Source organism: Chiloscyllium plagiosum, chromosome 30 (assembly GCF_004010195.1).
Source record: "Chiloscyllium plagiosum isolate BGI_BamShark_2017 chromosome 30, ASM401019v2, whole genome shotgun sequence".
NCBI lineage: Eukaryota > Metazoa > Chordata > Chondrichthyes > Orectolobiformes > Hemiscylliidae > Chiloscyllium > Chiloscyllium plagiosum.
In genome coordinates, this window is record NC_057739.1 from 44,456,567 (window position 1) to 44,481,576 (window position 25,010).

The following is a 25,010-nucleotide window of genomic DNA, read 5'->3' on the forward strand; positions in this document are numbered from 1 at the left end:
ACTCCGGAACTCAATTCCTCTACCAATAAAAGCCAGTACGCCATATGCCTTCTTCACCACACTATTTACCTGGGTGGCAACTTTCAAAGTGTATCTCACTGGGTCCATATTTCCGACTTTTTCTTCATACCACATGGTAGTTCTTGCAGATATCCAAACTCTGCTCCTACATAATTTTCAAATGCATTTTGAACTAATATTTCCTCCAATTTCTTGTTACAGCTCTGCTAGCTACAATATGCTGTATTTATTTATAAAACTGATCAGAAAATAAATCAAAAACTACAATGAAGATTTGATTTTTTTAATCAATACTTTTCCAGAATATAATTTGACAGACAAAGCTATCGTAAAGATTCCAGTCCAAAAATAAAAGTGCAATATTTCCCTAAGAAACCAGTTCAAGAAGTTTAATCATACTTTAAAACTGATATAAAAATATCAGCCTGAAAATATCCACTGCTCTGTAACTGCTTAAAATTTTATTTACAATCCTACACCGTTCCCTCTTTCCTGTTCTATCGTTAAATTCATCAGGCTAATTTAGCTCTCAGTTCTGATTTGTTGCATTTTTTGCCATATTTTAATGGGAAGGTTGATTCCACACATCTACCAAGTATGTCCCTTCTGTGGGTGACTTTTATTGCTAATCATATAACCATGTTGTGTGTTTTATCATTAGCCTATTTTCCTTGGTTTTGGAAGAGGTCTTTTGAGTCTAAGCATATCAAGGACATCAAAGGATTTAATGTCCAGGGTCATACTGTTAAATCTGGAATCAAATATTTGCATATTTCAAAATTGCCTATAATCTCAAGTCTGTTTGTTACCATATTATCCTCTCCAGAGGCAGAAATGAACTTAAGTAACACTATCTTTCAGACACCAATAGAATGTACCCAATCAAAAGTTTTATTCATCTGTACCGTAGACTATCTTCTGAGTCAAAGGAGATTTGCTGGTTTAATGTGAATCATGTTTGCCATATTTAAGTTTTGAGTAAAACTGTTTGGAAACAATAACTGTCACCCCAGTGTCTGAATCAATAACAAACCTGAACAAATGTGGTCATTGACTTTTCATATTGTAAACTGAGGCAACTATTTTTTTGAGGTTTGAATGTGAAGGGACTTTAAGCTCCTTTCATGCTTCACCAATTTCCCATTTGACATGTTCATGCTTGAATTTCAGCAACAACTTATCACTAAAACACTACTTAACTAATCGGATTGAGATTGAGAGAGAACCTCAGTAATTTCTCATTGGGTTAAATGGACTGAATAATTTTCTTTGATCTTTTGCCTCTGGATTTAAAAGAACAAAGGAGCCACTCTACTTGACTTCAATGCACTATTCTGAATTTCAGTGTAGACATTCTCAACTATGTGAAACCATTTACATAGCAGATTGAGTGCAACATTTCTCTGCATATGTATTAATTTTAAGAGGATTTCATGACTTAAACAAATTGAGTTCTGAAAGGCAAAATAGAGACATCACAGATGGATCTTTGGTGTTATGTGGTATAACAACATGTCTGTTTACAATGCCTTTACCAAAAAAACTCCCAAATTGGTGTTGGAGTATAATTGGAGAAAATTTGACTGTGAACCATAGATATTAGCACATTGTCTGAGTTAAGTTTTTAATTTTTTTTTCTTTTAAGAAACAGACAGATGTTCAGGGAGTTTTAGGTTATTGTTACCCTGAACACTGAGGTATCTAAATGCAGATGAATTTTCACTGGGAGTCATTCCTACCTCCCTCCCTCCCTCACATCCCAGACAACCACTTCTGGTACATTGTATTTTTGCCACTTCTACCTAAAAGTAGCACTAAGTAAGGGTTGTGTGAATGATTCACAGCCAGCTATCCTCTTGGCCCCAAGATAAAGCAAAGATAAGCTCTTGCTTGGTGGTTGTGGATACACCACTATGAATACCTAGAGAAGAAGTACTGTTCAAGGATCGATTATTGCAAGAAGTATAACTACATTTGGTCAGACATAATTATTAGAACCTTTGGGAAATGGCTCCTCCGTCTAAAAAGCTACAGTAGAACTCATCTTGACCCACAAACTGTGGTGCAATTAGAATGGGTGGAGCTAATGTAACATGAACACTGACCGCACCAAATGCCAGAGCTATTCTTTTACAACAGCCAGAGTAATATTTTAAAAGTAACTTGCATTAAAGTAGTTCCTTTCACAATATCCAAATGTTCCAAAGTGGTTTATAATCAAAGATCTAATTTTGAAATGTAGTTACTGCTGTAATGTAGGTGATATGGCAACTAGTTTGGGTGCAGAACAGCCCCATGACAGCCACATGGCATTGACCAGATAATCTGTATGATCTTAGGTAAGGGATAAATAGTGGCTGAGGGTACCAGCATGAACTCCCCTCCTCTTTGCCATGATGTCAAATTTTTACATCCACCTGAGAGATGACATCTTAACTGAAAGATGACTCCACTGATGGTGCATCAGCAAGTCATGGCCAGAGCCTGGAGGGGGAGCAGAACATGTGCCATGTCCCAGAAGTGAGTCATAGCCAGAGCAGGAGCAGAGCAAGCGTAGGCCAAGCTGGGACTTGAGTTGTGGTCAGAGGATGGGTCCTGGAGAAGAGTCCAGGGCAGAGGGCAGCACATGAAGGCCTCATGTACTGAACTCTGGCAGGTATGGACTCGTGGAAAAGGCCTATAACTTGAGTACTTTAAAGATATTTTATTCTCATTCTGGACATTTTTAAACTGTATTCACATGCTAGTTTTTTTTTCCTATTTTAATTCCGTAACAACACTTAAAGTACCTGTACTTAAGTATCTGTACCAAGAGGCGACATTGCAAACTCTTCAAAGCACTCGTTTGAGTGCACATGACAAAGGCTATTCTATCATTTCCTCAGCTTAGATTTATTGTTCAAGTTTCTGGAGTAATACCTAAACCTGCAACTTTCTGGCTCAGGACGATACTTCCCCGGAAGTGAGGACTGCAGATGTTGGAGATCTGAGTCGAGAGTGTAGTGCTGGAAAAGGTTTTCTGGTGAAAGGCTTATGCCTGACATGTTGATTCTCCTGCTCCTTGGATGCTGCCTAACCCCTTGTGCTTTTCCCCAGAACTGTAGATGACATGACACTATTTCCGACTTCTGCAGCAGTTCAAATATAACAATTTATTTATAACTTTTACGATTGAGCACAAAAATGTGTGAAGTGGTCTGATAGAGCTTGGTACATCCGTGTAAAAATAGAAAGGAATTTTGCAAAAAAAAAACCATTTTAAGACCTGGTTAATAGAAATTGAAATGATTTAAAAGTAAGTTTGGTGATCAATGGGGTTTATTAAATTTTAAGAACATGAAGGTAACAATGAAGTTCTTGAAGAAGTAATTTGATTCAATACAGCTAAAGTCAGTTTCAGACAAGTGAATAATGAAAAGGTTAATTAGATTGTTAGCTGCCCGTGTTAAATGTTTCAGAATATAAAAAAGAATCTAAGTTATTCCTATTTTTGAAGTATCAAAACTGACTACATTTAAAGTGCATTGTTAGATGAAGGAGCGATCAGTGCATATTTAATCTTTGGAGAGGCTGACAGCACAAATAGAGGATAATTTCATAATCTCAATGCTTTCTCTCAGAACAAAAGATCAAAATTCCTTAAGGATCACATTTCATCTCCTCTTTCTATCCCACTCCTTCTACTCCTTTCTTGGAAGTTAGTGACAGTAATTCTGGCCTTTTACTTTTCTCTTTTTATGTTGTGGGACACTCTGGACACTACAGAAAAAGTATTCATCTAGCCCTGAACCCTCTATTTCAAAGATCTCAGACTGTCTCTGAGCCTGACACTTTGGAGAAAACTTCAACGTTATGGCATTGCCATAATAAATAATACTATTCCAGTGAGGCAGAAAAACAAAATAGAAATTACTGAAAACAGTCCACTTGTTAATTTTGCCACTCACTATACCAGCCTATCTTCATCCTGAAAATAAATCCTTTCCCACACGACTGTCTTGCTCACACAGAAAAATGTCCACAAATTCCTGAGGATGCCCTGGTCAAATGGGTTCTCCTCTGAGCCACAATGTTTCAAGTAGGAGATGCGATGGCGAGACATGAATTCCCATGTTGTTGTGTTGTTCGATACCAAGTACAAATGTGACACTAGTAGCAGCATCACCACCACAGTGAAAATGATAATGATTATAAATGCCAACAGTAGAAGCAGATTGACTTGGAGCCAGTCTTTCCATGCGGCCTCAGTACGAAATCCTGACCTAAAAATACAACATTGAAAAATTGTACAGGTGTTAAGCCATATTTCAGTGGTTACCACTTTCCTCTGAGTTAAGTAACTGAGTTTAAGCCCTGCTGTAGAGACTTGATAACAGATATGGAGGTTAACACTCCCAGTGCAGAACTGAGGGAGCACTGCACTGTTGGAGGGGCAAAACTGAGAGGGCCTGTCAAATGAGTAGATGGAAAAGATTGTGGGGCAACATTACAAAGAAGAGTTGGGGAGTTCTTCTGATGTCCTTGGCCAATATTTACCCCTTAACCAATACTAAATTTCCCTTGTCGCCATGTTGTAGTGTGGGATCTTGCCATGCATACATTGGTGCTGGCTGCATTTCCTACATGACCAATGAAATACTTTGAATTATAGCGGCTATTGTCAAGAGGCATTTTAGCTTGGTCCATGGCTGTGAAAGATGCTATGGAAATGTATGTGTTGTTTAACGAACAGAGGGTAATCAATCATATGAATTGAGTAGAACTAGACTTTCCAGGCCCACAAGCCTGCTTGCCACTCAATAAGATCATGGCTGATCAGCTACAATCTCAAATCCATTCTCCTGCCTACTCTTGATAACCTTTCAGCCTGTTGCTTAACAAAAATCTGCCTTAAAAATATTCCGGGACTCTATAGGAGGTATAGTTAGTAAGTTTGCAGATGACACCAAAATTGGAGGTATGGTGGAAAGCAAAGAAGGTTACCTCCGATTACAGCAGGACCTTGATCAAATAGGCCAATGGGCTGAGAAGTGGCAGATGGAGTTTAATTTAGATATATGTGAGGTGTTGCATTTTGGGAAAGCAAATCTTAGCAGGACTTAAACTCTGAATGGTAAGGTCCTTGGGAAACTTGCTGAACAGAGAGACCTTGGAGTGCAGGTTCATAGCTCCTTGAAAGTAGAGTCGCAGGTAGATAGGATAGTGAAGAAGGCGTTTGGTATGCTTTCCTTTATTGGTCAGAGCAGCTGCACAGGATGTTGGTTAGGCCACTTTTGGAATATTGCGTGCAATTCTGGTCTCCTTCCTATCTGAAGGATGTTGTGAGACTTGAAAGGGTTCAGATAAGACTTACAAGGATGTTGCCAGGGTTGCAGGATTTGAACTATAGGGAGAGGCTGAATACGCTAGGGCTGTTTTCCCTGGAGCGTTGAAGGCTAAGGAGTGACCTCAGACATTTTATAAAATCAGGAGGAGCATGGATAGGATAAATAGACAAAGTCTTCCCTATGGGGTGGGGGAATCCAGAACTAGAGGGCATAGGTATAGGGTGAGAGGGGAAAGATATGAGAGAGACCTAAGGGACAACCTTTTCACATAGGGTGGTGCATGTATGGAATAAGCTGCCAGAGGAAGTGGTGGAGGCTGGTACAATTGCAACATTTAAAAGGCAGCTGGATGGGTATATGAGTTTAGAGGGATATGGGCCAAGTGCTGGCAAATGGGACTAGATTAGGTTGGGATAACTGGTCGGCATAGGCGAGTTGGATGAAGGGTCTGTCTCCATGCTGTACATCTCTGACTCTGAGCCCAAGAAGAAACATTTTGCCTTATCTGTTTTTAATAGGTCACCCCTAGTTGTCAATTCTCCCAGAAGAAAATGCATTTACTCCATACTTCCCCTGTCGAGACCACCTGTTTATTTTTCAATCAAGTCACCTCTTACTCTTCCGATCTTCTGTGAGTGTAGGCCTGATCTGTCCAACCTTACCTCCTAAATCAACCTACCCATTCCAGCTGTGAGTCCAGTTAACTCTTTGAATTTGATTTGAACCTTGTCCAATGCATTTACATCCTTCGTTATGATTTTTGAGGAGATTTGTGGTTCAGGTTGTTAGTTTGCTCACTGAACTGAGGACTCAGAAAAGGCAAACATTGTAGCCTACCTGCAGACAAAGGATGCATGACCATCATCTTAAACAGAACACAGTACTCTGAAAATTTCAGATGAATTCACTGCTCGCAGATCCTGACACTTACCAACAGGTGGTGATAGACCTGACTCCACAGCTAGAAAACAGTGTCACAGCTACACTAAAGATCCTTCACAAGTTAGGACAAATTAACAAAACAGATCTCCAAAAAATGAAACCGGGATGGATTCAACACACCCTGCTTCTACGGACCATCAAAAGTACACAAACCAAAGGCCCCCTCAAACCCACAGTCTCACAACCTGGAACACCGACATACAGACTAGCTAAGGAACTCCACCGAAAACTGAAATACCTCGTAAAAGACTCGTACCACTCCATTCACTCTGCCCAAGAATTCCTGAACACCACCAAAGACACTAAGGCAGACAGCTCAGCAAGCAAACTTACAACCCACATCCTTCCTTAAATAAGATGATCAATACTGCTCACAGCAGTCCAGAGTCAGTCTCACCAATGCCCTGTATAACTCTAGGATAATCTCCCTACTTTTATATTCACTTCCCCTTGTGAGAAATGATATCATTTTATTTACTTTCCTGATTACTTGGTTTACCTGCATACTAATCTTTTGTGATTCATTCTCTAGGACACCCAGATTCTTTCACATCTCCGAACTCTGCAATTTCCCACCATTTAGATATAGTGCTGCTGCTGTATTCTTCCTGTAAAAAGTCAACTTCCCACATAATACTCCATTTGCCACACCTTTCCCATACATATCAATATCTTTCTATAACCTCGTATTCTCTTCACAATTTATGTTTCTACTTGTCTTTGCATCATCAGCAAATTTGCCACCATATCTTTTTTCCTCTTCATTCAAGTCATTTGTATAAAATTGAGGTCCCAATACAGATCCCTCGTGGCACACAAGCTGTTACATCTTTCCGACCTGAAAAAGTTTTGCTTACACCTATCTACTTCCTGTTAGCCAGTCAGTTTTCGATCAATGCCAATATCTTATCCCTATATTGTGCTTTTGTTTGCAATAACTTTTTTGTAGCAGGTTTATTTATTTTTAATTCCATTGTGGGATGCGGGCATTGCTGGTTGGCCAGCATTTATTGTCTGTCCCTAGTTGCCCTTGAAGGTGGAGGTGAGCTGCCTCCTTGAACCGCTGCAGTCAATGTGCTGTGGGTTGACCCACAATGCACTTTGGGAGGAACTTGCAGAATTTTGACCATGTGACGGTGAAGGAACAGTGATATACTTCTAAGTCAGGATAGTGGGTGGCTTGGAGGGGAACTTGAAGGTGGTGGTGTTCCCATGTATCTGCTGCCCTTGTCCTTCCAGATGGAAGTGATCATGGGTTTGGAAGGTGCTGTCTGAGGATCTTTGAATTTCTGCAGTGCATCTTGTAGATAGTTCACACTGCTGCTGAATGTCACTGGTGGAGGGAGTGGATGCTTTTGGATGTAGTGCCAATCAAACGGGTTGCTTTGTCCTGGATGGTGTCAAGCTTTTGCACAATAATTGGTGAACATCCTCACTTCTGACCTTATGATAGAGGAAAGGTCATTGATGAAGCAGCCGAAGACACTACCCTGAGGAACTCCTGCAGAGATGTCCTGGAGCTGAGATGACTGACCTCCAACAACCACAACCATCTTCCTATGTGTCAGGTATGACTCTAACCACTGGGGAATTTGTCCCGATACCCAATGATTTCAGTTTTGCTCAGGTTCCTTAATGCTAGACTTGGTCAAATGCAGACTTTATGACAAGGGCTATTACTCTCACCTCACCTCCTAACTCAGCTCTTGTCCATCTTGAACAAAGGCTGGAATGAGGTCAAAAACTGAGTAGCCCTGGTGGAACCCAAACTGGGTGTCACTGAGCAGGTGCTGCTTGATAGCATTGTTGATGACCCCTTCCATCACTTTCCTGATGACTGAGTGTAGACTGGCAGGGTGGTAATTGGCTGGGTAATACCTTATCAGATGCCTTCTAAAAATCTCAATGCAGTACATCCACCATTCCCCTTCAGCCACAGCAGTTTACCTCCAAAGAACTCCAAAAGATTGGTCAAACATGATTTCCCTTTCACAAAACCATGTTAACTCTGCCTGATTCCACTGAACCTGTGATAATATTGCCCTGTTGTATGTTTAAAAATGGCTTCTAACATTGACAAATGTTAAGCTAACTGGCCTGTGGTTTCCTGCTTTCTATCTCCCTCCATTTTTGAAAAAAAGCATTAATTTGTTATCTTCTAATTTAATGGGACTGTCCCAAAATCTAAGGAATTTTAGAAAGTTAAAACCAATGCATTAACTATTTCTCTGGCCACTTTTCATGGTCATTGAATCCCTACAGTGTGGAAACAGGTCATTTGGCCCAACAAGTCCATGCAAACACTGGGAGAATGTGCAAACTTTCAGACAGTCGCCTGAGGCAGGAGTCGAACCTGGGTCCCTATCCACTGAGCCACTTTTTTGTTAAAATCATTAAATCCATCAGGACCCAGATATTTGCCAGTCTTGCTCCAACCATTCACTCAGTACTCTGGTGATGGTGATTTTCTCTAATTTCCTCCTCCTTTCCATTTCCATGTATTGCTGTTTTTGGAACAATATTTGTCTCTATAGTGAAGACAGATGGAAAATACTTCAGTTCATCTACCATTTCCTTGTTTTCCATTTTGAATTCTCCAATCTCATTTTCTATTTGACCAACATCCACTTTGCTAACTCTTAAATATTTGTAGAATAAATAATTTATAGAAACTCTTACCATCTTGTTTGTATATTTGTGGCTAGCTTTTTCTGTCTCTGTCTCTCCCTTTTTTTTCTCTCGTGCGCACGTTCTCTCTCGCACACACCCCCCCACCCCCATTAGCCACTTCTTGTTTTTTTTTTCCTATTCTGTATAGTCTTTTGACTTGCCAATTTTCTTTGCACAATTATGTTTCTTTCTTCCACTTTAATAACAACTTTAATGTTTCTTGCTAGCCATGATGGTGGGTGATCAAGGTTTCATTGAAGCATTTTGGAAATAGTGACCGTAATTCCATAAGTTTTTATAGAGAAGGACAGGAGTACCTTGGATGAAGGCATTAAATTGGGGGAAGGCTAACTATAACCGAATTAGGCAAGAATTGGAGAATGTGGATTGGAAGCTGCTGTTGAGGGTAAATCCACATCTGACATGTGGGAGTCTCTTAAAGGCTAGTTGATTAGAGTGCAGTACAGGTATGTATCTGTGAAAATGAAAGACAGAAATGGCAGGATTCGGGAACCTTGGATGACAGGGGAAATTATCAGTTTATTCAAAAAAAAGGGAAGCACACCTAAGATCCAGAAAACTAAAACAAAACAAAGTTCTTGAAGAATATAGAGAAAGTAGGAAGGAGCTCAGACAAAGAGTTAGGAGGGCTAAAAGGGGTTATGAAATGTCCTTGGCCAGCAGGGTTAAGGAGAATCCCAAGGCATTTTACACATACATGAGGAGCAAGAGAGTAGCTTGGGAGAGAGAGGGGCCCAAGGATAAAGGAGGAAGATAGGTGAGATCCTTAATGAGTACTTTAAATTGGTATTCACCAAAGAGAGGGACATGAGGAATATTGAGGTTAGGGAAAGATTTGTGAATACTCTTGGGCAGGTCAACATAATGAAGGAGGAAGTGTTGAATGTCTTGAAATGCATTAAAGTAGACATGTTTCCAGAGCAAGATGTATATCTAATGTAGGATACTGTGGGAAGGAAGGAAATATCTGGGATTTTAATAGATGTCTTTGCATCTTCTTTGGCCTTAGATGAGATTCCAGAGGACTGGAGAATGGCCAATGCCCTTCCTTTATCTAAGAAGGGAAATAAAGATAATTCAGGTAATTACAGGCCAGTGAGCCTGATGTCAGTGGCAGGGAAGCTGTTGGAAAAGATATTGAGAGACAGGATTTATTCATATTTGGAACCAAATGGATTTGTTAGTGTTAGGCAGTATGGGTTTGTGCAAGAAAGGTCACTTATCACCAACTTGATTGAGTTTTTTTGAAGAGGTGACAAGAATCATAGATGAGTGAAGGGCAATGGATGTTGTCTACATAGACTTTAATAAGACATGACAGGCTGGCACAAAAGGTAGAGTCTCATGGGATCAGAGGTGTGCTAGCTCGATGGATACAGAACTGGTTGGTCGTAAAAGAGAGAGTAGTGGTAGAAGGGTGCTTGTCGGAATGGAAATCAGTATTTTTAGAATCACAGAATCCCAACAGTGTGAAAGCAGACCATTCAGCCCATCACGTCCACAGTGACCTTCCAAAGAGCATCTTACCCAGATCTAAACCACTTATCCTATCCCTGTAATCCTGTATTTCCCATGACTAACTACCTAGACTGCATATCCCTGGACACTATAGCCAATTTAGTATGGCCAATTCACCTAACCTGCACATCTTTGGACTGTGGGGCCGAAACTGAATTACCCAGACGAAACTCACGGAGACATGGGGAGAATATGCAAACTCCACCCAGACAGTTGCCCGAGTCTAGAATTTAATCCTGGGTCCTTTGCGCCATGAGGCAGCAGTGTTAACCACTGAGCTACCGTGCAGTAAATAGCCACCACAGGAAATGACATCACCAACCCAAGGAACCCCAAACACATAAATAGAAAACAGGAAACACCAGCAGTGCTTTGTTCAGAGGCTAACTGAAGATGTTACCTAGTATGGTGACGAAACGTCTGAAAATGAACTTTCCAGCTCAGCGAGCCAACCTACCTCCAGAACCTCAACCTGAGCTACAAATCTTCTCAAAACTTGCTGGGACCTCTGTTGTTTGTAGTACCTATAAATGTTATGAAGGAAAATATAGGTGGTCTGGTTAAGTTTGCAGATGACATCAAAATTGGCAGAGTTGCAGATAGTGAGGAGGATTGTCAAATGATACAGCAAAGTATAGATAGTGTGTAGATTTGGGCAGAGAAATGGCAGATGGAGGTTAATATGAACAAATGCAAGGTGACACTTTGGAAGATCAAATTCAATAAATTGCAGAATCCTTAGAAGCACTGACATACAGAGGGATCTGGGCATACAGGTCCACAGATTCCTGAAAGTGGTAACACCGGTGGAGATGGTGGTGGCAGGCAGGTTAGCAACATTTAAAGAGTGTATGGGCAGTAAGTAAGGATTAAGAATCTGCACAGACTTGGTGGCCTATTACTGTGCTGTATTTTTGTTTGTTTGTTATTCTACCTTCTCCCCAAACTTTTTGCTCATCTTGGTTTCCTGAATTTGGATCATCCCTTTCTATTATGTTTATACCACCATTAATGAACAGCATCACCCCTTTTACCTTTTCCTACTATCATGTCATTCCTATATTCCTTTTTATCTTTCAAGATTCAGGTCCCAATCCATATCCTGCAGTCTCATTCATCTGTTTTATTTTGTATGCTTTGTACATTCTTCGTACAACCTGAACCCACTTCTCCCACACCAGTCTTTGAATCACACATTCATCACTCTAATCTGATTTGCCCCATGCCAATTTACATGTGGGTCAGGTAATAACGCAGAGACTATGACTTTTTCCGGTTCTGTGTTTTGATTTGACACTTAGCATTCTGCATCATTAGTATGAGAAGCTTAAAAGTGATTGGCCAAATGGGAAGAATTGCCAGTAATATCCCTCTCTCCCCCCACCTCCTCTCTCTTTCTCCCCCCACTTTGCAAGCTTGGACAATGTGGATTCAGTAAAGCATCTCACCATGCAACGTGGAAGGCCCACAGCAGAACTGCGAGTTGCAGCATCAGGTAAAGCACAAAGAAGCGATGGTTCCTTTCCCCCACGCAGTTTTCAATCCAAGGGCAATGGTGGTCATATCGACGCACACAGTGCTGACATGACTGGCAGTGTTTGGAACGCATGGGCTGCTGCTGGGACAAAGGATACTAGTGACATACTGTTTTGTTTAATACCTCAATTTTTAAATATTTTTTTTTCCCTGCTGCAAAATATCTGCTGCTTTACCACTGCCCTCTTTTCCCCAAACCCCAAAATCTCTATTTCCACCCCCTAAAGCCAACTGAGATCGCTCATCTCCTCCGATTCTGACCTCCTCAACATCCCACAGTTATGGTGATTCCACCACTGGCGACTAAGCCTTCAACTTCTGAGCTCTCATGATCTATTCTGGAATCCATTCGCAAGTTGATTTGTATGTGAGTCTAACCATGGTGCAGGACAATGTAAAGCAGCCATTCGTAAGTACAGGAAATGTTTGTATGTCAGGTCTTTAAAATCATGGGATTACATTTGGTAAGTACGAGCGTTTGTAAGGCAGAAGTTCTTAAATCGGGGATTCCACTTCTTTAGCCTTCTGGCATTTTGAAACACTAACTTTTTTTTTTCTCCCCCAAGATAATGGATTTTCATTTGCTTGAGCAGAATGTTTTTATTTAAGTAAAGGTATTCCTAAAAAAAAAACTGACCTGGACCATGCAGAATCCACAGCGCCTCAGTCTATGTGGTTTCTGTACCACAGGGATCATCTGCTCTTTCTCATTCCCCACACCCTGATTTGCCTGAGGAATCCGGCCCTGTGAGTAACCAGCAAGAAGATAAAGTAATGGAAAAGTCAAACTCTTCAAAACAGACCATTCAGTGTGCTTTACACCAATTTTTTAAAAAATACAGTTATCACATTGAACAAGAAAAGGAACGTTAATGAAATCTCTTCCACAAGGAGTGATTGAGATGCATGTGATAGATGCATCTAAGGGAAAGCTAGGTAAGTATACGAGGAAGAAGGCAAGGGAAGAGAAGAACATGCTGAGATGTAATGGAGTGGTGGGCGGAAGGCTACTGTGGAACATTTATGCTGACCAGTTTGTATATATGACATGTTTCTCAGCTGTAATTTCAACTTCATATGTAAATCTTTTTCTGGAGAAAACAATTTTCATTGGCTGCTCAGAGGAATAAGTTCATGCTGGACACAGATTTACCTTTAGTTCATCATCAAATGTGACATATCCTGGGTCCATGAGGGAGGTGATGAAGTACAGTAACATTGAGCAGAAAACCAGCAGCACAAAGGAAACTGGCTGGAGGAACTCACCACGATTCTCACTCCGTCTCAGATCTGCAATCATCAAAAAGAAAGCTATTCAATTTTATGCAGCGACTTTCAAGATTTCAGGAGACAAAATGCTTAATGCACTAAAGGGAGGATGATATGGGAAAACAGCAACAACATAGAAACAAAAGAAAATGCATACAAAGTGGTGAAGATAAGTGGGAACCAGAGGATTGGGAAACCTTTGAAAACTAGCAAAGGATAACTTTAAAAAAAAAAGCAATAAAGGAAGAGAAGATAAAGTATGAGGGAAAATAAGCTTGTAATATAAAATAAAATTGCAAGAGTTTTTTTTAGATATCTAGAAGATTAGAGAGAAGTAAGAGTGGGCATTGGACCACTGGAAATTTTCAGTGAAATACTCCAGAATCTTAACAGAACTCTGAGAGTTGGGGCAGAGATGGGTGTAGTGCTTATCAGCCAAGAAGAAGGTGCTGGGGAAGCTGGAATATCTGAAAGTGAATAAATCACTGAGAGCAGATGGACTGCATTCCAGAGTTCTGAAGGAGATAGCTGAAGAGATTGTAGAGGCATTGAGGTGAACTTTCAGGACTTACTGGAGTCAGGGAGGCTTCCAGAATATCTTTCCAGAACACTGGCTAATGTAACTTCCCTGGTTAAACAGAGAGGGAACCAGAAACTAATAAGCTGGTTAGCCTGACCTCAGTTGCTGGTAAGATTTTAGAGACCACTATTAAGGATGAGATTGCAGAGTAATTGAAAGTGCATGGTAAAATAGGGCTGAGTTAGCATAGCTTCATCAAGTGGTGGTCCTGCCTGCTGTGGTTGACAGAGCATCCAACCTATCACCTGTGCTTCCACCCTTGCCCCTTCCCATCACCCACAACAGTGTGACTAGGTTCCCCCTTGTCCTCATTTTCATTCCACCAGTTTCTGCATTCAAAGGATCATTCTCTGTCATTTCAGACAACTCCAGCAGAACACCACTACCAAACACATCTCCCCTGTCTGTATTTCATTCCCTCTGGGATACCCTAATCCATTCCACAACCACCAACACCACGTCCCCCCACCTCAAATGGCACCACATGTAACCGCAGAAGGTGCAACACCTGCCCCTTCTCCTCTTCCCTGCTCAATTCAAGGGCCTAAATATTCTTTTGAGGTGAAGAAGCATTTCATCTGTACCTCCTCCAACCTTGTGAATTGTACTCATTGCACCCAAAGTGGCCTACTCCACATTGGAGAATCTAAACGCAGACTGGGTGACCGCTCTGTGGAACACCTCTGGTCTGTGCACAAGCAGGACCTTGACCTTCCAGTAGCTGGCCACTTTAACACAGCATCCTGTTTGCATGCCCATGTGTTTGTCCTCGGCATGCTGCAGTTTTCCAGTGAATCACCGCGCAAACTGGAGGAACATCTCCTCTTCAGACTAGGCACTTTACAGCCTTCTGGACTTAATATTGAGTTCAACTGCTTCAAACTGTGAACCAACTCCTATTTCTTCCCTTTCTTTTAGCTTCGTCATGGAGGTGTATGGCACGGAAACAGACCCTTCAGTCCAACTCATCCATGCCGACCAGATGTACCAACCTAACCAAATCCCATTTGCCAGCACTTGGGCCATATCCCTCTAAACCCTTCCTATTCATATACCCATCCAAATGCCTTTTAAATGCTGTAATTGTACCAGCCTCCACCACGTCCTCTAGCAGCTCATTCCATGCATGCACCACCCTCTGTGTGAAAACATTGCCCGTTAGGTACCTTTTATATCTTTCCCCTCTCACCCTAAACCTATGCCCTTTCGTTCTGGACTCTCCATCCCCAGGGAGATATTTATCCCATCCATGCTCCTTTTATTTTTCAAGAGTTCAAACTTCCTCTGTCAATTCATTTGTTGGTTATATGAGTAACTTGCATTAGGAAATAAAATATTCACCTTAGGTTCCATAGACCATAAGACACAGGAGCAGAAATAAGCTATTCAGTCCATTGAGTCTGCTTTCTCATTCAAAGGAATCATGGTAAATCTGATAATTCTTAACTCCACTTTCTGCCTTATCTCCACAACTCTTTATTTTCTTACTGATTTAATAATCTATCTCAGCATTGAATACACTTGATGAGCCAGCCCCTACAGCCTCCTGTGGTAAATAAATTCCTCATTTGACATCCCTCCGAGAAAAAAGTTCTCATCTCTTTTTTAAATGGTGATCCCTTACTCTGAAATTATGCCTTCTAGTCCTAGACTCTCCCACAAGAGGAAACAACTTATCCTCACCTACCATGTTCAGCATCCCACAAGGATGTTATGTTTCATCAAGGTTTCTAAACTCCAATGAAAACAAGCCCAACCTACTTAACATCCACTTATAAGAAAATCCTTTCATACCCAAAACCAACTGAAGTTTGGTGGATTGCCTCCACTGTCATTATACTGTTTCTTAGATAAAATGACCAAAACATTTCACAGTGTTCTAGATGTGATCTAAGTTGTGCCTTGTATAGTTTTAGCAAGCTGTCCTTTTTTTATTATATTCTATTCCCTTTGAAATAAAGGCTAGACTATTTGTACTCCCTATTATCTTCTAGCTTTTTGTGATTCATGTGTGAGAACCCCAAAATCATAGAATCCCTACAGTGTGGCTCATGCCATTGAGTTTACATTGACCTTCCCAATAGCATTGCACACAGACCCACCTTCCCCCACCCTATCCCTGTAACCCTGCATTTCCTATGACTAATCCACTAAGCTTGCACATCCCTGAATGCTATGGGCAATTTAGCATGTACAATCCACCTGCCCTGCTTAGCTTTGGACTGTGGGAAGAATCCAGAGGAAACCCATATATTCACAGTACAATATGCAAACTCCACACAGTTGTCTGAAGGCGGAATGAACTTGGGTCGAGCATGGTACTGGGAAAGCACAGCAGATCAGGCAGCATCTGAGGAGCAGGAGAATCAACGCTTCAGGCACAAGCACTTCATCAGGAATGAGCCTCCTGGAATGAACCTGGGTCCTGGGCACTGTGAGGCAGCAATGCTAACCACTGAGCCACCGTGCCACTCCATCACTGTGGTTTCTGCAGTCTTTCCCACTTAAGTAATATTTACTCCTCTGTTCTTCTTGTCAAAGTGCATTACTTCATTTTCTTTCATTATATTCTATCTGCCAAGTTTTTGCCCACTCACTTAACGTATCTATACCTCTGTACACTATGTCATCCTCACTAGTTGAGTACCAACTATTTTTGTCTCAACTACAAACTTGGCATTAGTACATTTACTTTCCTCATCCGAACTCATTTTTAATATATTTATTAATACATATAATAAATAATTCAGGTCCCGATCTTTGCAATACTCTACTAGTTACAAGGTGTAAGCCTGAAAATGCCCCTTTTACCCCAACTCTATTGGGTGGCCAGTCCTCTATTGTAAGACCATGAGAAACAGGAACAGGAGTAGGATATTTGGCTGCTCTGCCATTCAATAGGATCATGGCTGATCTGACATTCCTCATATTCCCATTCCTAGCTTTTCCCATAACCCTTGAATCACCAACTGATTAAGAATCTATTTCAGCCTTAAATATACATCAACACTTTGCCCTCACCGCTCTCCATTGCAAGGACATCCAAAGACTTCAACTCTCAGAGAAGAAACTTCTCATCTCAGTCTTAAATTGTCACTCCTTTATTCTGAGACCATGCCAATTGGTCCTGGACACTCCCATGAGGAGAAACATCCTCTCAACATTAACCCAGGAAAGCCTCTTAAGAATCCTATATGTCTTAATGACATCACCTTTCATTCTTCTACATTTCAGCGAATAGAGTCCCAACCTATTTAGCCTCTGTTCATAAGACAATCCTGCCATACTAAGGATCAGCCTAATGAAAGTTCCCTGAAGTGCCAATGATATCGTTCCTTAAATAAGGGATTCAAAATTGCTCTCAGTACTCCAAATGTAGTCTCATCAGCACCTTGGACAGTTGCAGCGAGATCTCCCTACTCTTAAGCTTCAAACCCCTTGAAATAAGGGCCAACATTAGCCTTCCTGCCCACCTACTGCACCTGTGTCCAAGTTTTCTGTGTTTCATACACAAGTGCCTCCAAGCCTCTTTGAGCTCCAGCTCTCTGCAGTTTTCCCCCACTTGAATAATAACTTTTATTCTCCCTTCCAAAGTGAACAACTTCACATTTTCCTACACTACTCCATTTGCCAACGTTTTGCCCACTTAACCTATCAATATCTCTGTAAACTGTTTTCATCCACTTCACAACTTGTCTTTCCACTTATTTTTGTGTTGGATCAATGCTACTATGGTAGCCCCAACAGCAAGCGCTCTTAGCAAGGAAGGTTATGTGCAGTACCTTATCAAAAATCTTTTGGCTACCCAAATATATTACACTGACCGGTCCCTCTTTGCCTACCTTGCATGTTCTCCGCTCAAAGTAATAAATCTGTCAGGCATGATTTCCTTTTCAATAAAGGCATGTTGACTCTACTTGATTATATTATGCATTTCTAAATGCTCCACTACATCCTTTATAAAAGGCTGTGACAACTTCCCAATGACAGATGTTAAGTTAACTGACCATTGGTATGTGTTCTTTTTTTCCCTCCTTTTTTGGATAAAGGTATTGCATTTCCAGTTTTCAAATCCTCTGTGACTTTTCGAGAATCTAAGATGCCTTGGAAGACTGCTATCGGTGGATCAGTGAAGTGCTTCAAATCAAATAAGTGCAGAAATTTTAATGCCTCTCCAAATGGACATGAATCAATATGCCACACAAAATTTTGGAGTAATCAGTTAGTCTCACTGAGATTAAAAACACCAAACCTGCACTGAGCTAATCTAAGTTGACATGGTTACACCACAGAGAAAAAGTTGCTTTACCAGAAATACTGATTTTCTAATGAAATGTTAAATCTCCCAATGAGGTGGATATTTAGATACGTCTACATTATTTAAACTATAAGGAGTTCTCCCAGGTACTAGCCACAATTCCTTCCTCAAACAATAAATCAAGCAAATTAACTGACCATTGGTACAAGAAAGGGATGTTAAAAGTAATCTCTGTATGACGTACTTTGAGATACTACATTTAAAAACAAACACAATAAAATACAACATGAATGCAGACATTATGATTTAATTTTGTCGGGTTATGGGAAGAAGGAAAGAGGTAATACAGCATTTTCCACGAAGGGAAACAGAAGAAACATTTTGCTTTTTTAGTTTCAATGTGTGAAATAGCAATATGACACAAAGCGTTGGTCAAGCAAATTATTCTTTGAGAACATTTGGGGACAATGTTCTTTCACTGTATGAAAATTAAGGTAATTGAGGAACTGAAGGATAAGGTGTATTATGACATATCATAGATGTGCTGCCAGATCAACTATGTAAAGTCTAAAGATGGTCCAAAGATTATGATGAATTGAAATATTATATTTTTGCACCAATGGTGTTCTTCAAAAGTTTAGCTTAACACATTTCCCTTTGTATGCAAGATGCATTTTGTAAGGTATTGAAGTACAGAACTTAGTATGGGATGAAAAGAGGAAAACATGATTTCATTCACCAATTCTCACGTTCCTCTCCTCAAATCTTGGAAGTTACAAAAGGAAATTAAGCCTACAAGTAATTTGCTTGTAAAAGTTTGGTTTACATATAAAATTCTGTAATATTGATTGTCAGACAATGTCTGAATATACCATTGTAAGTTTAGGTATTTCTTCCAAAAGTAAAAGTTTTTCAGAAAGCAATTTCTCTGCTATCTGTTGACCCACCAATAATGGAGCAATGCTTCTCATTTTTTTATGGATTCAAAGTGGTTTCAGAAATGCCTGGTGCAGAAGAAGCAGTAAAACGCAGAAGGGTTGGCAGGGAATCCTTCGGAAGAGTGGTAATTTGCCACAAACAGAACATGCAGCATGCAATTAGAAAAATTTTTCACTTCAGACAGGAGCTGGCTAATCTGATTGGCTTGTGTTCTATCGTGCCAGGAGCTGGGACTGCAAATACCCTTCATATTGAAGCTCTGGAGCCCAGGACCAGGGAAATGCAGGAGGTCTCACAGTGGGGAGAAGAGGCTTGGCCTGAGTGTCACAGCATGATAGTTGTGGGGTCTTGATGGAATGGCCATGGTTTGTAGGTGCAGAACTTGAAGGGTGAAGCACCCAATGTGCCAAGGCATCTCGAGGGAGAAACCCTCATCCGTACCCACTACTCCCACCCTGAGGTTAGTGATTACCAGGATCCCCTCTGCCTCTGAACACCATCTGCCAGCCTCAAATATGAGGCCAGTGATGAAATGACCCTAAATGTGGCTGATAATTGGCGGTATGCCTGCACCACTTAAAAATTGTAGACAGATCAGAGACAAGCAGCAGAAAGACCACTCAGGGACCAAAAAACTCTGCCCAAATCAGAATTGGATTCTTGAATACACATAAACAGGGTTGAGACTTCCACCCTAGGACTATGACATACCTTGTTTTTAACAGTTTAATGTTATGGTTGTTCTGTTCCCCTTTCTTCTAACACTAAAGGATTGGTGACTTGGAGAGCGAAGCTTTGTTGCTGATTTTACTACAATCTATAGTAATGCAGTCAGCAAAACATCTTTACTGAGCATTACTTTTTTCTGATAAAAAATAAAATAGCATTACCAGTGTTTTGAAGTAACCGGACTGAAGCTGCTCACTTCATCCAGAATCTCATTCTTCGCTTTTTCATAGTTCATTCCTGTAAGCTTGTTATCATGTCCTCTCTCCTCTCCTCCCATCCCAGAGTCTGTCCTTTCAAATCTGTCAGGAGATTTGTCAAAACTCCATTGTTCTGCCATTCTCACATTCCGATCCCTTAATCTGAACTACCGACATCTTTTCTCCATTAGCACCCTACATCCACTACTGCAACCCCCCCCACCAAACTGCAGCATAAATGCTATCCCCTCCACACTGTACGTCAGCTCTAATGAAGAGTCATCTAGACTTGAAACGTTAACTTGCTCTCTCTCCATGGATGCTATCTGACACGCTGTGATCTCTAGCATTTGTTGTTTTCATGCTTGACCAATCTGTTAGAATTCTTCGAGCAAATTAAACAAAGAAGAGCCAGTGGATGTCATCTATTTTGATTTACAGAAAGTGTTTGACAAGGTGCCACATAGGAGGCTGCCAAATAAGATAACAGCTCATGGTGTTAGGGGCAAGGTACTTAGAATTCTTTGAGAAGGTAACAAGCAACACAGACAAAGGAGAGCCAGTGCATGGGATCTACGGTATTTGGATTTCCAGAAGATATTTGACAAGGTGCTGCAAAGGAGCCTGATAAGTAATAGCCCACGATGTTAGGGGCAAGCTTCTAGTGTGGATACAGCATTGGCTGACTGGCAGAAGGCAGACAGTAAGTATGAAGGGGTCTTTTTCAGGGTGTGACTAGTGGAGTTCTGCAGGGATCCGTGTTGGGACCACAGCTATTCACATTACACATTAATGTTCTGGACAAAGGAAATGAGGGCATTGTTGCTAGGTTTGCAGATGTCACAAAGACAGATGGATAAACAGGTAGGGTTACGAAAGCGGGGAGGCTGCAGATGGAATTGGTTAGGCTAGGAGAGTGGGCAAAGAAGTGGCAGATGAAATATAATGTGAGGTTATGCACTTTGTTTGGAAAAACAGAGCCATAGATTATTTTTTGAATGAGGAAAGGCTTTAGAAATCTGAAGCACAAAGGACCTCGGGTTCTAGTTCAGGATTCTCTCAAGGTTAACATGAAGGTTCAGTTTGCAATTGTCTTCCTAATTGCCATGTTAGCATTCATTTCAAGAGGGCTAGAATACAAGAGTAGAGATATATATAAAACGTTCTGCTCCAACAACAATTGGAATATTGTGAGCAGTTTTGGGCCCCATATCTAAGGAATAATTTGCTGGCCTTGGAGGGAATCCAGAGAAGGTTTACAAGAATTATCTTGGGGATGAAAGGCTTGTCATATGAGGAGCAATTGACAACTATGAGTTTGTACTCATGGAATTTAGAAGGGTGAGGAGTAAAATGTACTGACAGGCCTTGATAGAATATATGTGGAGATGTTTCCACTTGTAGGAGATGCTAAGACCTGAGGGCACAGCAGCAGAGTGAGGGGACGATCATTGAGAACTGAGATGTGGAGGAATTTCTTCAGGCAGAAGGTGTGAATCTGTGGAACTCATTGCCACAGAGGGCTATGGAGGCCAACTCATTGAGTGTCTTTAAGAGAGATGGACTGTTGATTGGTAAAGGAATCAAGGGTGATAGAGAGAAGGCAGGAGGATGGAATTGAGAAATACATTGAGCAGACGCAATGATCTGAATGGCCTAATTCAGCTCCAACATTTTATAGTTTTTGAACAAATGAAGTACTTTTAATGTAGTTACTGTTGTCTTATAGCATTCTGGGTGTACATACCCACATGGACTGCAGCAGTTCAAATGGCATCTTAGTATCACTTTCTCAAGGGTAATTAGGGACAGGGACACATCCTTTGAGTAAATTTGTTAAAAATGTGATTATTTGAGCACACAAAACTACTACAAACAGCAAATGTGATAACAATCAAATTCTCTGTTTTAGTGCTGTTGGCTGAGGGATCAAAACCAACCTAAAAAATCAGAGGTTAACTCCCTTGTGAGTCATTAAAATTGTGCCATAAAATCTTTTACGTGCCATAAAATTTATCTGAGGTTATGAAAGCCTCAAAAGAAAGTCTTTTAGTTAGAAAAATGTGACAGCTTTAAATTGAAAGATCTTTTTAATTCAGGAATTTCATACTTCAACTGTTCTACATCTTTTTCTGCTCTATGAAGTGAAGTAAATAAATAGAAATGTCTGTGGCTTAGACACATTCCAAAACCAGGGGCCAGAAATATGAGAGTGCCACTAATTAATCCAATAGTGAATATAGGAGAAATGTCTTTACCAACAGAGTGGTAGTAACATTCATTCCTAGGTTGTGGGCATTAGTGCTTTGCCCATCATTTATTGCCAATCCTAAATTTCCTTGGAGAAGGTAAGTAGGAAGCTACCTTTTTGAACCAATGCAATCCACTGGGGATAGGTACACCCACAGTGGTGTTGAGGGGAGTTTTCCGGGATTTTCATTCAATCATGGTGAAGGAACAATGAAATAATTCCAAATCAGGATGGTGTGTGGTATAGAGGACATTTTGCAGGTGCTATCCTTTAATATGGTCTGAAACAAAGACTGAGGGCAGCATGGCGGCTCAGTGTTTTAGCACTGCTGCCTCACAGTGCCAGGACCAAGGTTTGATTCCAGCATCAGGAGTCTGTGTGGGGTTTGCACATTCTCCGTATCTGCGTGGGTTTCCTCCGGGTGCACTGGTTTCCTCCCACAATCTAAAGATGTGCAGGTTAGGTGAATTGGCTATGCTAAATTGCCCTTGTGTTCAGGTTACGTGCATTAGTCAGGGTAAATGTAGAGTAATGGGGAGTCAGTTTGGGTGGGATACTCTTTGGAGGGTTGGTGTGGACTTGTTGGGCCAAAGGGCCTGTTCCCACACTGTAGGGATTCTATGACACCTAATGGAATGAACAGATAATGAATATATTAGTTCAGAGTTAATTGGGTGAGAATTAATTGTATAAATATGGGAAGCTAGTAATCTGTAGGATGAGAGTTTTATAGCATGTGGTTAACTGAAATAAAGCTCTCACTGAAAGTGTAGACTTGGAATTGTTAAGTACCTTCTAGTATATCACATTGGTAGCAAAGGATGGTTGAGTCAAAATGTAAAATTTTGGGGCATCCAAACTGCTTTCTGAAATGAAATTTATGACCAGTGGATTAATGAAGTTATCGTATGGACCTAGATTATTTCTTTAACCGAGAGGAAATAAGGTATGGTCTTTGCACTTTTTTTGCCGTATGAAAGCAGATAATGGGAATTAGAACCTGATGATTTGAACACAAATGTGAGTTTGGACAAATCATCTAACTTCCATGGATCAAAAGATGTTTTAAAGAACTGTGGACTCTGGAAATCTGAAGCAAAAACAAATTGCTGGGGAAATTCAACAAGTTTGGTAGCATCTGAGGAGAGAGGAAAACAAAAGTTAATGTTTGAGTCCAGTATTGGTATTGTCCAGTATTGGTATTGTCCAGTATTGGGCTTGGTATTGTTAACTCTTGTTTCTCTCTCCACAGATGTTGCCAGACAGGATTTATTGACTACTTGTGAAGCATAGTCAAATTTTAGCGAGATTGAGGATGGTATCGTGGAAGAATACATCATGGAAATTAGGAGAGGGTATACAAAACAGCTGAAATTTCACTTAGAAATTCCCCAATCTGTCCTGGCACAATCAGCCCAATAGCTCGATACTAATGATCACACTCCAAAACGTGCATCTCGCTTCATCTCCCCTTTTATCACATGATTTTATTTCAGGTTTCCCTGATAGCTTATGGTTTTCGAATAATTGATTTTGGGCATTTATTGTGTTTATAAAGGTAGGTCATTGTGTTTATAAATACAAGCTGTCTTGTTGTGGTGCATCATAGGATCTACCACTTTTGTAAAGGGAGAGCGTACAATCATAAAAAAAACAGAATTGACCCTTATAAAGACTAATCACTGGCGACGCAAAAAAAGACATAACTTCTGCACTCCGCGCAGTGATGGTGTACAGTAGTTATGACTAATTTCATTAAAGACTCCATTCTAAATCCCTGCCCTGTACCCCTCCACCCCCAGGAACAGATAGTACAGTCCGAGTGTCACCTCACCCGTCTCGAACAGGAAGAGCACCAACGTCACCGCCCACGTCAGCGCCGCGTGCAGGGCCCGGATCAAGGAGCCGCTCGAGAGAAGGTTCTTGAACATTCTGGAATCTTCCAGGACCGAGAGCCGGTCTCCGAGGGGGCAGAAGGGAAGCGGCAGCGGGATCCAGGCCCAGCCGCTACGAGCGGCAACTGCCGTCTCCAGGGGACAGTAACGCGTGTTCTGATTGGTCAGGAGTTTGGGGGGGTGGTCGGATGTAAAACGTGTAGCGGATTAGGCGGCTCCTGGGATCTGGAGCTTGAGGCAATGCTTTCTCTTAATAAGTAGAGCACGGAATAGGCCATTCAGCCCCTCCAGCCCGCTCTATTCGATAATGGTCTCACGTCCCGGTACAAATAGAGTTGATCATAGTTGTCCTTTTCCTTAGGATGGGGGATTACAAAACTAAGGGGCACGTTTTTAAGGTGAGATTTTTACACAGAAGGTGGTTCATGTGTGGAATGAGCTCCCTGAAGAAGCGGTGGAGGCGGGGACAGTTGCAAAAATCTAGAAGACATTTAGATAAGTACATGAATAGGAAAAGTTTGGAGGGATATGGGCCAGGAGCAGGCAGGTTTAGTTTGGGATTATGGACCACACGGACTGGTTAGGCCGAAGGGTCTGTTTCCGTGCTCTATGATTCTGAGCTTTTTCTAATTTGGGGGGGGGGGGGTCACTGAATTTGAGTTGTGTTTTTTTTTCTCCACAGGTCTGCCAGACCGGCTAAGTTTCTCTGGCAGTTTTTGTTTTTGCCTCTTTCCTGCTTGCCCTCCAAAACCATTCAACGCATTTCTAATTAAAAATCTGTCCAACTCCTTTCTTTTAAAAAAATTACTCAATGCCTTGGTGTCCACCACTCTCTAGGGTGATTTGTGACCCTTTTG

The 25,010-nt window shown here is 41.0% G+C and overlaps 1 protein-coding gene across 1 annotated transcript; it reads right to left on the reverse strand.

Moving 5' to 3' along the window:
• Positions 1-290: 290 nt before the first annotated feature.
• zdhhc12a (zinc finger DHHC-type palmitoyltransferase 12a) lies at positions 291-24,698 on the reverse strand. Its single transcript, XM_043720595.1, has 5 exons — positions 24,093-24,698; positions 13,189-13,325; positions 12,673-12,780; positions 11,948-12,114; positions 291-4,283 (listed from the first exon to the last, which is right to left on the reverse strand). Exons 1-5 carry the CDS (start codon positions 24,187-24,189, stop codon positions 3,968-3,970), a joined length of 825 nt encoding a protein of 274 aa, XP_043576530.1. The 5' UTR covers positions 24,190-24,698; the 3' UTR covers positions 291-3,967.
• Positions 24,699-25,010: the final 312 nt, after the last annotated feature.